General features: G+C 39.6%; 2 protein-coding genes across 5 annotated transcripts in view; one reads left to right on the top strand and one right to left on the bottom strand.

Annotated features, from left to right (window-relative positions):
* The window catches only part of LOC111594729 (putative polypeptide N-acetylgalactosaminyltransferase 9), a 71,779-nt gene that overhangs the window by 15,538 nt on the left and 41,177 nt on the right, over window positions 1-15,064 (bottom strand). For all 4 annotated transcript variants that reach the window (XM_023308190.2, XM_023308164.2, XM_023308181.2 and 1 more), the window contains one exon: window positions 13,921-14,114. In XM_023308190.2, the coding sequence (XP_023163958.2) occupies window positions 13,921-14,114 (194 nt within the window). The remainder of the gene's footprint in view (window positions 1-13,920; window positions 14,115-15,064) is intronic.
* LOC111594751 (imaginal disk growth factor 6) lies at window positions 6,996-9,105 on the top strand. Its single transcript, XM_023308203.2, has 3 exons — window positions 6,996-7,224; window positions 7,728-8,303; window positions 8,368-9,105. Exons 1-3 carry the CDS (start codon window positions 7,083-7,085, stop codon window positions 9,018-9,020), a joined length of 1,371 nt encoding a protein of 456 aa, XP_023163971.2. The 5' UTR covers window positions 6,996-7,082; the 3' UTR covers window positions 9,021-9,105.

The following is a 15,064-nucleotide window of genomic DNA, read 5'->3' as shown; positions in this document are numbered from 1 at the left end:
AATCGATAAGAGGCATTACAAAAATAGATGAGGACTTTATAAGTTTGCCCGAACTTGTGTTGCCAAATTTGAGAACTTTAATTCCACATTAACCAGTGGAAAATCGAGAAACTTTCAAGACTGTATACCTATATTGCGTATATAGATAATTATATATATACTATATATATAAACTTTAATAGTTCCAAACTGTATTTGAACACAATTTGAAGTCTGAGAGAGATAAACGTATGCCCCATCGATTGTAACTACGTAAAGTATATTAACAACTTGTCTATTTAAAAGTTACTTTACGGCAAATGCATCAAAATCAAACGCTTCAAAGTTTGGATAGGGCTGAGGCTTTTTGGCAGTTGGCGCCTGAACTATTCAAAATATGCATTTGTTGGCCAATTAATAAAGCCAACCTGAAGGCAGACGCGTCGATGTGCAGGCAACTCAAACATTTGCTACACTTTTTGGTAGCCAGCAGACTGGAGAGGGGGCTGATGTTGATGCTGATGCTGCTGATGCTGCTGATGCTGCTGATGCTGCTGATGATGATGATGATGCAGGAGCCAATGTCGTGGGAGAGAGGCACAGAGACGCCGGCCAACTCTGAGCTGCTTTGCCATGCAAAAATGCCAAAGCTATAGCTATATATATATAGTCATCTATCTGCATGTCATGGTTGCTGGGGTGATAAAGGGTTTGCAGATGGAGCTGTGGGTTAGCGCCACAATGTTGTCTGCCATGCACAAAATATCGGTTGCGAAAATTGCTTAAAAATGAACCGACTGCTGGCAGTTGATGGATGGGCTCGCAAAGTGGGGCCACTTGCCGCTCCGGCCATGCCCCCTTGGCCTAAGCAGCAGTTGCTGGAGAAGAAGGGGTGGCTGGGGAGCGGCATTCAGACTGAACATCAAAATGTGTTTGTTTGAAGTGCATGCGACGCAGAAAGAATAACGAGACTTTAAAAATTTCATATCTACTTTTAGTAGTTGCTGCTGCTGCTGCTGTTGCTGGTGCTAGTGCTGGCGCTAGTGTTGCTTATTTCCATAGCGCTTTCTCATGCATTTTTGCTGAGCACACACACACTACACTTTTAGTGATATATGCACACACACTATCATGTTTGTCGTAGTTTATACCCGTACCACAGCGCTTCAGACAGGCAAGAGATGTGCTTACTGGAGCTGAAATATATTTAGATGAGCATACTAATGGTCTAGACAAAAGTTTCTTGAGAGCTGCTGCATGCTTAATAAAACATAAGAAACTAGTATGCAGTGAAGTGAAGCATGATTTTCATTTGATAAATGTAATCTATCTGGAAGCATCCTTATACTTATTCATATATCTATATATTTGTAGTCATATTTATTTTCTGTCTTTTGATTTATTTAGCTATCCAACTATTCAGATATCCTGCAGTCCAGATATCTTTTTATCCATCAATCTGTTGCTCTATGTCTTTTCCTCACTTCATCGCCCCAACTTTAAGTACCCATATTCATTTACCTGCCCATTTATCTCTTGGCAAAAGCTTCTAGCAGAAGTACTTCGAGCGAAAAAATTAAATTTAAATATTTAAGATAGTTTCGCTTTACTCAGAGCTCATTGTGCATGTGCCATATGGCATGCGGCATGTGGCAAGTAGTTCGGGTATTTGATAGTCACGCATACCACACTTAAATGTTTGCTGTTTTTCCACTTCTTTTTTCTTTTCGTCTGTGTTGTGCATTTTTACGAGCGCTTTTTAATAAATCATGCGCCACGTAAGCAGACTTTCATACACAGCCAAAAACACTACGAGTCTGATGTGTGTGTGTGGATGTGTGTGGATGTGGGGCTAGTATTTGGCTACCCTTCTTCTCGCTTGAGTGAGTGATTTGCATATGTTGCCGCTGCTGCTGTTGCTGTTGCTGTTGATGCAGCTGCAAAAAATGGTCCAGCACACAAATCACATTGGGGCAATGGCTTGGACACGCCCACAGCGCCCACTGTTGCGTCCAGCTGCTGTCCAGCATCAGCAACGCAACGCTTTTCATGCGAACATACACACACAAGTATCCTCCCCCACACACACATACACGCAGAAATCGTCTGTTCACAGGCTCGTTTCGGGCTCTTTGCCTGGGTGCAAATTAATACACTTGCGAGCCCTATTGGGATTGCAGCGTGATCTTGTTATTGTGCGCCCTAGCCAGCCAACCAGCCCAACCACCACTTACTGCGGTTTTCGGTGCTCCAGCACCAGTAATAATAACAGCAGCAACAACGAGCGCAACAACAATCGCTGCGAGCTGCCAACAATATTTTCGAGTGCTTCCACTGCACGGCTTAATATGCAAAGCTATGAGAGACTGAGCCCTGCCTCTAGCTCCAGTTTCCGCTCTCCCTATTAGGGCTCTACTAACTTCAAACAGCCTTCGGCCAGGCAGACCTGGAGATGGCTTCAATAATATTGCTGTTTCATTTGGAGTTAGCCTGGAAGTCTCTAATACACATAGCTTTGTTATTATAATATATGTTTGAACATATTAAAATTCTTGTCAAGGAAATATATTATATTCAGATTTCAAATTATTTGATTATTGAACAATTTAAATTAAAAAGACATTTTGAGCCAAATGTATTGCAATAAATATTATAAATTATATTAATATTAATAATTTAGTTTTTATAATTCCACATAGTAAATAGATATACGAAACACAAAATAAATGGGATAAAATTAGATAAATAAAAAATAATAAAATAAATAATATTCCAATTATTTAAACATGTTATATACAAAGTTCAGTAAAGAACTTTTGTCATAAATTTTATTTACTTAAAATTTTAGTAAGTAAAAATTATTTCCCTATATTTGCCGTCAAGCTAGAAATTTTATACAATTTCTAATATGTTTCATTAATGAAATTAATTTTGAATGTTTTGTTACCTATATTTTTTCTTGTGCGTATAAAACTGTTTAATAAATGATTGTCTTAGGTTAACTTTATATACATAATATATGCCTACAACACTTTTCGAACAATTGATTTACAATACCAACAGTGCGTGCCTATCGCATCACTTGACTATCGCATCACGGGACCATCTCAATCGTCGCAGCGTCAAGTGCCAGTTAAGCGCATTAAATTGGCGGCCATTTTATAATTTGGAATAACATAATTTCGCCATTATTAACGGGCCACACCACAAGCGCCACAAAAGCCCTCAGAAGCGGGGCAACAAGCACCGTGCAACGTGTGCCGTGCTCCATGCTGCATGCTCCGTGCCACTTGTGCCACATTCCAAACAAATGTGCAGCAGACTTTCAGGCGAGTGTAAAATATAGCCACAGATTTTCAGTGTCGGTTGCACGTTTAATTAAACAGAGCCCGGAAAATGTATACATAACTTATACATATATAGAGAGAGGCTAAGCTTTATGCCAGGGCGGCTTGTGGATCCCAGTTTTTTTGCTTGCCCACCGCTTGTTACAACATTTCAATTAAAAGTTAAACTGCATGTAATTTCCAGGAAATGTGTAAGTAATAACACTGTCCGCTGCGCTCTACTTGAGCCAAATTAATTTGCAAAATAAAAATAAAAAACAGAAAAGCCCACAAGATCAAAAAAAAAGGTTAGCCGAAAGGGTTTGTTGCGCCAGACCCAAAACTGGCCTCGCATTAATTAAAACAAAAAAGCCTGCAAAAAAGTTCTAAAGCCAAAAGCTGCGCAATTGGGATTTGTGGGGCAAAAGAGGCTTTAGGGTTTTTTTCTGCGTCAGCATTGGGTTGCCCAATTTCCAAACTAAATTCAATTTCAGCTGCTGCGATTGTCGTTAGCCAGTAAAAGCCGTTACACACTCATCGAAAATGGATGAATGAGGTGTAATGGTTATCTGCTCAGATAACAGCCACGAGAAAGCCATAAATATATAAAGGATAATTATTCCTAAGCCTGCTTGTGGGCAGAGAGAATGGTTACTACACATTTCTTTAAAATCAATAACAATCTAAGACTAATCGATATAATATTTGGTAAAATCGATATAATATTTGGTAACGTATTTGCAGTTGAAAGATTGTTTTGCTTTGTGAACACCCTAATCCCTAAAAGTAAGCATCAAGGCATGTCCTATCGGCTTGACGGAGAGGCGGTTCAGGTACCTTCTAGTCGTTCCCCACCGACGTCTGTGTTTTCTTGTTGAGTATATGCTCAGCTGGCTTAAGCATAAATTTTTCTGTGGGTTTCAGACAAGAAGAGCATTTAATTCAAGCCAAATGTTTGCTCTTTTCGTTTATGTAAATGCTCAAAGTGCCAGCCAGCAGCAATTACAATTAGCCGCCCACGCGCCACGCCCCGCCCACGAATTGCCTTTAATTTTGCAATGAAACGAGATACGCCATAAATAGGTGATAATTGGCAGACACGAAAATAGCAAACAAATGCTCTGCAATGAGTGTAACAAACAGCAAAACAAATTTTATTCAGAGATGCAAATTTTGTGTGTGACATCAAAATAAAACCAAACAACAATCAACAGAAGCAAATAATAAAAAAAAATTGGAGCGTAGGAAGCGTCGCTGCGTTTTACTGAAATCGACAATCGACAAACATTTTATGTAAATACATCGGAAACTGCCAACTGGCTCTGGAGCAACTTCTATTTTACCTTCCCTTCCGGTGTCGGAGATAAGGGTCGAGAGCTACGTTTTAAATCTAGCTATCCCGCTTGCACACGCTCTTCCACTCACACACATTGTAGCCATGCCCATGAATACCTAAACAGCCATCACATGTGTTTGGAGGGCATGTAGATCAGAGAGGGCAGAAGCTAAAAGTAAATAAATGAAACTGATGGCCCACCCGATGAAATATGAAACATAATCGAGCGCTGATAGAAGACAGAAATAGAGAAACACAGAGAGAAAGTGGATCGAAAAGCGATTGTGTAAAACACTTTCAGACCGAGCAAAGCGCATAACACAGAGTCAGTTTCAGGCGGGTGTACTTGGCTATATATAATGAAATTGTCTAGCTTTCTTTTACATAAGCTAAGCTGAGGTATAGAATACAAAATACTATAATCTATTTTATTCTTAATAAATAAAATACTGAATAAAATAAAATACAGAACTTATAGTCTTTAAGCTATGATTAAAACGCAATTTCAATTTCGATTTATTTGGAATCAATTACAGTACAAGAATATTTGCTCGAATGTGCTTGAAACTGCTAAGTCTCAAACCATGATACCTTGTTATACCCTCTGCAGATTATTTAAAAAATTGCCTCAACCACGCTATCTGATAACAAAGGCCTTTTAGGCTTAGGCTCAGGACTAAATGCGAAACTAGAGAGAAAGAAATCAGCATTTAAATGGGATTTCAGACCCAAAGCAAATACGTATATATAAGTGTATGTATGTTGCAAAATCGGTACACTAAAAACTATTGTGTAAAAAACCTGCTCCAAATTCGTTTCAGATTTATTGCTCAAGCTTTGGCAGCTGGCAATGATGGAAAACTTTACAGTGCGCACTGTGCGTAACTGTAAACAGAACAAGGGACCAAAAGAAACTTGGAAAATTAAAAGGGAAGTTTGCTCGATAAGGTGCCAAGAAGTTGGCTAACAACAATTGGCATAACAGCTTCGATAAATGCTTGAATAATAAGCATTGTAAAAGAAATCGGAAAATTATATTAAAGGAATAATTCATGTAAAGAATATTTAATATTAAATGAGTGGACTTAGTTTATTAATCAAATTACTGGCTTACATACGGAATCGCGTTGTGTGGCTTGTGCCCTGATGGATGCAAAAATCCCATTGACTTTGACATAATGGCGTAATCGCCTTTAATATTAAAGAGCCGGCACATTCAGCCCACATTACACACACACACACACTCACGCAGGCAAATACACTCTCAGTCAGGATGCTTTGTAAATTGACTGCTCAACATTTGTCATTGGGGCGCAAGGCAGAAAATTTCGCATACGCAGCGTATTACAGAGCTCACAAACCACTCGACGCAACGAGGCAAAAATGCTCTAGCTTCATGTTATGCACGATTTCACAGCAACAACTACAACAACAATAGCAGCGACAACAAAAATGACAACAACAACGTAAACGTAAACGTAAAAGTAAAACTGGAAAAAGGCTCTCAAAACGCACGCATAGGCAATCAGAATAGCATAAACCTAAAGCGCAAGAAATGAAATGAAACGTGCAATGTGTGTGTGCCATTTGTGTGTGTGTGTGTGTGTGTGTAAGGTATTAGAAACCATTTACTTATCCACACAGGCCCATTACACATGCACATAAGGATAAGAGACGACGACAGCCAAAACAATTTTTATAGGTAAACTTTACCTTTCCTTCCCTTTTTTACTGTGGACCAGACTGAAAGGACGGGCGGCTTGGCGTATCAACAACACTTTGGGCGTATAAACAGCAAGTGCTGTATGTGTGTTGGTGTGACGAGCAACTTGGCTGTCTCCTTCTTTACTCTGCTCTCTTTCTCTCTGTCGGTTTGCACTTGTTTGTGCGTCGGTTCGCTCTTTACTTGAAGGACTGGCCAACGTGGCGTATGTACGTTTCTTTGTCTATATAACGCGACTGTGGCATTTGGTTTTATTATCTTCGCTAAATACTTTTATTAGTAATGAATGCACCCATAGACAAAACGACCTCTCCATGTAGCCCTAACTGACTATAAAATATAATCAAACTAACGTCTTTATGAAACTTGCTGTTTAAGCTTCAATTTAGTATATATACAAATTAGTTAGCATAAGCGATCGTTTGCTCATTTAACATGCTAAATCAAAAGTTATAAATATGTAAATACAAATTTCGTTAAAGCAAGCGCTCACTGTATTTACTTTAACGAGCTGAGCTTTTTATTGACGACCGTCGTCCGCAGCCACTTTATATATTGACTCAGTCGAACAACAACAACACCAACAACAGCATCTCAACCTTCACAGCTTTGATCGTCGCTCCGATCGGCACAAGTTTCAGTTTCAATTCGGCGGCCAAGCGGCAAACACTACTCTACACGGTTTCAGTTCGAGACAGCGCGACACTCTTGAGAATTAATGATGAGAACTGTGGCATTTCTGGCGCTCTGCCTGTGCCTGTGCCTGGCCAGCGCCAAGGCTGGCAAGGTGGGACAGCAGCAGTTGGGACCACAGCGACACCTGGTCTGCTACTATGACTCGGCGAGTTTTGTGAAGGAAGGTGAGTGCGGAGTGCAAATTGCAGACAACGAGGGCCAGACAAAGTGCTTACGTAATCCCTAGAGACACTCGCAGAGCTGAGAGACACTTGATAATTGGACATAAATACTTATGTGGCATATATAAAGAAAAAGAAACTGAAATCTGTGCATTAAGTCGAACAGCTTGGAAACAAAGTACGGCTTATCAGCGAGTTTTGGAAATTAGGTTTAGTTGTTTGTTTTTCTCGCGAGTGCGCGAGAGTGGGCGATAACGAATAGACCCAATAATTAAATAATTCCCCTCGACTACACTGCGCTAAAAAGGGTGAACTTAAAGAAGAGATAATTAAAAAAAAAATAAAATGAAAACTGTTTTGACAATTTAAATACTAGTTTTGTATATGATTAGTAATCAATCTGTAACTTAGATTCTATTTATACCTAAAAGTGCCCCACACTCATTTAGCTTTACAATAGCCCTATCATTTCTTTCACTGTATAAGAAACTTTGCTTTGTATTCAGGCCTTGGTAAACTGGTGATTGATGATCTGGAGCCCGCACTACAGTTCTGCGATTATCTGATCTATGGCTATGCGGGCATCGAGCGTGACTCGCATAAAGCAGTGAGTCTTAACCAGCAGCTGGATTTGGATCTGGGCAAGGGTCTGTACCGCACTGTGACACGTTTGAAGCGCAAGTATCCCAATCTGCGTGTTCTGCTCAGCGTGGGTGGCGATAAGGACATTGAGACTGGCGAGGATGCCAAGGACTTGCCCAACAAGTACTTGGAGCTGCTGGAGAATCCCACGGGTCGCACACGCTTTGTGAACACCGTCTACTCATTGGTGAAGACCTACGGCTTTGATGGCTTGGACATTGCCTGGCAGTTCCCCAAGAACAAGCCAAAGAAGGTGCACAGCGGCTTGGGTAGCGTGTGGAAGAGCTTCAAGAAGGTCTTTAGCAGCGACTTCGTTGTGGATGAGCGCTCCGAGGAGCATAAGGAACAGTTCACTGCTCTGCTGCGCGATGTGAAGAACGCCTTCCGTCCGGACAACCTGCTTTTATCTACAACCGTGTTGCCCAACGTAAACTCCTCACGTAGGTTTCTTAAGGCCTCAGATCTTTCTAGAACATATTGTTTAAAAGGCTTGCCCCTCTTTAGTTTTCTTTGATGTGCCCGCTGTTATCAACTATTTGGACTTTGTGAACCTTGCCGCCTTTGACTTCTTCACCCCGCAGCGCAACCCAGAGTTAGCTGATTACACGGCGCCCATCTATGATCTGAGCGAACGCAATCCCGAGTTCAATGTGGACGCTCAGGTTAAGTTTTGGCTGCGCAACAGTTGCCCGTCTAGCAAGATCAATGTGGGCGTGGCTACCTACGGCAGGCCCTGGAAAATGACTGATGATTCAGGCGATACCGGTCTGCCGCCTGTGGCAAAGGTGGTCGATGAGGCGCCTGTGGGCAGCAACACGCAGCTGCACGGCATCTACAGCTGGCCCGAGACTTGTGCCCTGCTGCCCAACCAGAACAATGCCTACTCCAAGGGCGCCAATGCGCCGCTTACCCGGGTCACAGACCCCGCCAAGCGATACGGTTCGTATGCCTATCGTGCAGCTGACAAGAAGGGCGACAATGGCATCTGGGTGAGCTTTGAAGATCCCGACACCGCAGCCGACAAGGCCGGCTATGTGCGCAGCAACAATTTGGGCGGCGTGGCTCTATACGATTTGTCTCTAGATGACTTCCGAGGACTCTGCACCAACGACAAGTACCCCATTCTGAGGGCTGTTAAATACCGCCTGGTTAACTAGACTTTGCGCAATTTTATTTACTTTTCTCATCTATCTATAAAATTTAACTTTGAGAGGAAACATTAAAGATGAAAGTCATATGAACTCGAAGCAGTTGGCTGAGCAGTCTAATGAAGTAGTAGCTGTCTGAGATGCTAGGCTCTTCTACACTCTTTCTTTTTCTTTCTTACAGCCTAAACATCATTTACTCAAGCCTTATCTATTAATATCGCTCTGTCTTTACTTATTTTAAGGGTTATTTAAGATAATCATGCAGACTAAAGAACTTGTAGATGTATCTCTCTCTCACTCATTCTCTCTTGCTGCCTCTCTCTTTTTCTATATTTCCTACTCTCTTGCTCTCTAATTCCCTAACTCAATGCTTGTTTGTGGCCTTGCATAAAGTGTTTAGTTGTATGGCCTCTATTCTATAGTCTCTATTGCGTTTATGGCATTATTGCGTATACGCCACAGTGGCCCATACCTAACTTATTTTTTCCCAAATAATTGGATTAGTATTTGTCTGCTGAAACACACAACTCCGCCCACTAAATGCTACCTGACTCAAACACATGTTCACGTTTCTGGAATTTTTATGAAATTTCGTTGTGTTTGTTTGTTTATGTGTGTGTGGTTAAGCTTTGGGTTATTTGAGATTTCAGTGCGTGCGTGTGGGTGTGTGTACTTTTTGTATATTTGTCTGGATTTTGGCCAACAATAAACTAACAAGCGCGAGCGGATTAGTTGGCTGCTCCAGCAGCTCTAGAATTTCCATTATTTTTAGTTAGTTTGCGCTTCGAAAAATTTTCTGCAGCAAATTTTGTTGCAGCAGTTGAAATGCAAAGCTTTTGCATATTTTCCCAACTCACGATTTGTAGGCCATTTGTTGCGCCCAGAAGTATGCTTTAGCAAAACGAGCAGAAAGCAAGCAAAAATGTGCAAATAAATGTGAGTAGAATAAAAGAAAATTTGGACTACGAAACCGAACCAGCAACTGCTTTTAACTAATTGCATGAGCAGAAGAAGATTTTCAATAAAGGAAATTTAATATTTTTAATAAAGTCTTGGACATCTTATAATATTTAAGGTAATCAGAGATAATGATTTTTAATGAAAGCAATCTGAGATAGCACTTGCAAAGCAAAGCAAAGAGTAAGAAATATTTCGCTTAACTTTCCCTAATATTTTCCTTATGCACAGTAGAACAGCCCCAAGAGCTGCTAGAGTAAAATGAATCATGAAAAAGTCAGTCAGCAAACCAAGTTAAAAGGTAAAATAAGTAGAAAACGTATAGCAGGTGGCAGGCAAGTGGCAGGTAACTGCGTGTCGAAATGCGCCAGCTGGCAAGAATGGCAATAAAATTGTTATAGAAATCTGAAAAAAAATTCGCTGTGCGCTGCGAGAGTTTGCTTCGAGTTCTGCGCTTGCATTGTTTAAATATTATTTACGAGGTGGCATTAAAGTCATCTCAATGCGAAGCTCACAATTTGCCCAGAGCTTGATTTATGCCCCCTAGGACCAAAAACTTAAGCAGCGCAGATTCGATGGTAAAAACTGAGCATTTTGCCAAATTTTGCTGATTGGGAGGCGATGAGAAAGAAAGGGAGGACTCTGGGCTGGGCAGCCAAGCGGATGGCAGCTGCCAAGCTTAATGCCAAATCCATTAGCCGTTAGCGCTGGCTGCTGCGCTCACGTGTAATCAGAGAGCTGCGAAACTCGCTCGACAATCATGTCTTGATACCTGAACACACACATACACCCACACATGCACACGCTCACGCACATTTTAGCTCGTAAGCTTTTCAAACATATCGATCGTAAACAACAACAACAACAACAACAACTCTAAAACACAAACATCAACGAATAGTCCTGGCTACGGAATATATATTTTTGATACTCCATGCGATGTTTATTGCTGCTGCTGTTGTTGTGGTTGTTGCTGCTGTCATTACAAGTTGAGCAACTTTTTGGACACACAGCAAAAGTTAAGAGCAGGGCTTTAAGACTGTCAACAGCTGCCTGAAGGTAACCCAACAGCACGGATCCACGCTGTTTGTTGCGGCTGCTGCTTCTTCTTTGGCTTGTCAAGCTGTAAGCAGTACATGCGAGTATTTTATGTATATTGAAAATAAGCTTCAGTTTAACGATGCTAGACTTGTGGCTGCTCTGTAAGATGTCACATGTGTGTTTCTGTAAACGAACATATTTCCATATACTGAAATCTAGATGCCATCGATAATTAGAAAAATCTTTTCTGTAAGAAATATACAAAAATAAATATATTTCAACTGATGTAAAGTTGGCATATTATATTTGACCTGTTTAATCATATTTAATGAGTTAGACTATTCACAAAAAACCGATAATTATTGATACTCTTGCATACATAGTTAATATGCTTATAAATTTCAAAGAAGTTCGAGACCCAGATACAAACAACTTGGGTGTGTTCGTCCACTGCAGTTGACCTTGTTTATTACCCCTCTTGGAACTGGCTACAGGGTATAAAAGAGCTTTTCAATTTATGTCACGGCAGCAGCGGAAACTTTTCGACTGTCATTTATTGCATTTTGTCGCAGCTGCGTGGAATTTTTCTTGTATTTTCTGTGTGCTACATAGATTCTATTCGCCTAGTTCTGGCATCCATTATCATTGTCTATATATACATACTCACACACAAACACACGTACACTCGCCCGTAGCCATAGGCAACATTTATGGCTCATTCCCATTTCGTTGCCGGCAAATTGCCAATGTGGAGCTCAGGAAATGCTTTACTTGATTTAGCTGCTAAGTGCAGCTGCAGGCGGCAAGTGGCAACAGGAGCAGCAGCAACAACAGCAGTAGCAACAGCAAAAACAATAGCTCTCAAAATATATAGCGTATACCCCGTCGCATCTCTTAACCCCAGCGCCGCCTGTCCACAAATGTGGCATGGATTTTCGGCAACAATGTTCTCATAAATTCCCTTGGCGCTTGTAAAAACAATTATGCCAGATATTTACGCCACAGTCGACGCTGTTGCAACTGCAACAACAGTCGCAGCAGCCGCTGAGAATTTTTGCTGTTAACAGTTTTTGGCTTTTCATTCTGCACTTTGACACTGCGACTCTTCTTGCCATCTGCTCTGCAATTTCCTCACATTATTTCAGCCGGTTTAACGCGTCGTATGCGTAATATCGCTTACATGCCTCTGCTCGCAATTATACGACAAATCGTGTAATTAAGAACGAATGCGAATTGTTTAATTAAAATGTTAAGGCAACATATTTAAACAAAAACATTCAGCTGCCAGCCAGCAAAAGAGCAAGTAAAGCCTTTCAGCTAGCTGCTGGATAATTTTGGAAATGCTATAATCTTGTTAAACTAGCATTTACGTTTGGCCAGTACAGTGTGTGAGCTTGTGTGTGTGTGTGTTCCTCTTTGTGTGTTTGTTTGGATGTTTGGATGGCAACCACTAGAATTGCGTTTCGAGTGCTTGACAAACCATTCACATTTCATATTCGCATTTATCCACGCCAAATATTATCCACGCATATTGCAGCACCTCAGCCTCAGCTGCAGGTGTCGAGCGTATATAAACAGGTAATTCAAATTTATGCGTTTCCATGCCAAGCGGGTCTTTGGGACTGCTCTCTGTTTATGTTGGCACTCAGCACACAGCCAACGAACTTTTTATGACAAGCCCGATAAATATTTTGCCAACATTTCTGTTGGTTTGCTTAAAACAAGCACCTCTCAAAGTTGGTCAGGTTGTTAGAAAATTTTAATATCAACAAGTTCTTTGCACACAACATAAACTTTCAGTCTAGAACAAATGCCACTTAGACTAACTGCATAAGCCAAGTTGATCTGTAAAATAAATATGATTGCGATTCTAGTGTGGCATCTAAAACTAACAAGTTTTGTCTGTCTACAAATGCAAGTTTCTCAATGTTTTTAGTTTTGCATAATATATAGTAAATAGTATATATGCTATATATGGCACAACTAAATTGATTTTTCAAGTAAGATATATATATATATATATATATATATATATATATATATATATATATATATATATATATATATATATATATATATATAAATATATATATATAAATATATATATATATATATAGATATATATATATATATAAATATTCATTTAATTTTTCAATTTCAATTTCATTAATAAATATTCAATTTCCATTTTAAGTTTCTCTTAGGCTTTCAGTGAATTTTCTTTTACATTTTATGCTCAATAGAATAAACTTTTAATTAGCAAACGCTATAAACCATTTTATTCAGCTTAAAGCTGTTAAATATTCTTTGCATAGGTAATTGATTCTCTTTTATCTCAGCTCATTTTTGATGCGTTAAAAAAAAAAACAGAACAGAATAGAAAATTCCCAAATGAATCTGCGACGAAGCCATATCATAACCACCAGAGTCCTCGCTGATTGTGTGTGGGTGTGCGTGTGTGAGTGTGTGTGAGAGGGTGTTTGCTTTGATGGCCACATTCACTTCATGGCAAACACTCGGATTTCACAGTCACGTTCGAGCTTTAAGCGGGCTTCATGTATTCCATGGTGTGCGCGAATTTTGCAAAACGGATTTTTGGTATACCACGCAAAGGTTGGGGTTAGTTCTGCTAACCTAACCGTGGCTAAAGCAAATATAATACACACACACACAAGCACGCACAGCAGGATAATGGCATGTGCTTAAGCCAACACCCAAAACCAAACAGAGCCCACCCAAAGTTGAACTGTTTGTAAATTTTCGATGTGGTCGCTGTCTGAGGTTTATATATATATATATATATATATTTATATATATATATGTATATGTGTATATATATATATATATATTTATATAATAATCCATTTGAATTTTGAGTGAGGGGGAGTAAACTTAATAAGCTTGGACTTACGTTATGGCGCTTTTTCTCACGTTCCGGCACCGAATGCCAGCTGAATTGTAAATTCCAATCGAAGCCGCCCACATTGACCCCGCTGGAGTCGCGATAGTGGAACTCGAGGGTCGTATCATCGATAACATCTATAACGGGACAGACGACTGTGGTCGAGTTGCGCGCAATGCGATCCAAAAGCGGCTCCAACCAACCTGCAAAGGGAAAACAACAAATGGCTTTAGTGCTGAGTAGAGAGAGAGAGAGAAAGAAAGGGAGACAGAGATTGGCTTAAGTTTGATTAATAAATGGAAGGGCGAAGAAATAGGAGGAGATTTATATGCGGAGAGTATCATTGCGACCTGTGAAAATATGAAATATGTTCGAGTACAAGAAGAAAAAATGAGGATGTATCGTGCTTTAAGGAAAGTGTAAAGCGTGTGATTGATTGCTGATTGTAGTAACTATATGCATACATATATGATAGATTGGCTTGGTAAGTTTTTGGTAATAAGCTGGTAACTTAAGATGGAAACTATTGGCTTTAAAAATAAAATAGAAATATGTAAGTTGAAAATAATAAGCGGAGATGTTTATGCTCCTTTCAGTTTAACAAATAAATTGTTTGATTTGTTTATTAAAAAAAAAGGTAACAAAGTCTTTTTCAATATAATTAAGGGAATTATGTTTTTTGCCTTCCTCACTGTATGTATGTTGCTGAATTTTTCTCAGTTAACAAATAAACTTGTTTTAATTTATTAAAGAACTTGAGAACAACGTCTCTTTCAGTATAAATAAAGAGTTATGTTTTCTGTCATCCTAACTTTAACTTTTATTTATTACATAGTTAATATAAACAAATATTCTGCAACATTTATTAGCCAACTTTTTCTCAGTGTAGTAGATCCTTTATAAGTGCAGTTGTTTGTAGTTTGATTTAATTGCTTTTGCCAAGTGCCTTTCGTGCCCAGCTCGTGTCATCCATCATCGGCGTTGACGACAACGATGACAACGTCAAAATAAAATGGGAAGACCAAAAATTGTTTTCCTTCAACAACTTTAGCACACACAAACACACACATACACACGCACGCACACGTGTTCTTTGAGTTGAAAGTTTTTCTGCATGAACATTTTTTGAATCAAATTTTTCCGATACTATTTT

The sequence above is a fragment of the Drosophila hydei genome, unplaced genomic scaffold, assembly GCF_003285905.1.
Source record: "Drosophila hydei strain 15085-1641.00,03,60 unplaced genomic scaffold, DhydRS2 tig00000060-arrow-pilon, whole genome shotgun sequence".
Classification (NCBI taxonomy): Eukaryota; Metazoa; Arthropoda; class Insecta; order Diptera; family Drosophilidae; genus Drosophila; species Drosophila hydei.
The sequence above is the reverse complement of the archived record's forward strand: the minus strand, read 5'-3'. Positions and strand labels throughout refer to the sequence as shown.

What these genes read in the sequence shown, in the direction of transcription:
- LOC111594751 (XM_023308203.2), top strand. Translation starts at nt 7,083, where the DNA reads ATGATGAGAACTGTGGCATTTCTGGCGCTCTGCCTGTGCCTGTGCCTG. An exon ending in GGCGAGTTTTGTGAAGGAAG is followed by an intron (nt 7,225 to 7,727) that starts GTGAGTGCGGAG and finishes CTTTGTATTCAG; the next exon opens with GCCTTGGTAAACTGGTGATT. An exon ending in GCCCAACGTAAACTCCTCAC is followed by an intron (nt 8,304 to 8,367) that starts GTAGGTTTCTTA and finishes GCCCCTCTTTAG; the next exon opens with TTTTCTTTGATGTGCCCGCT.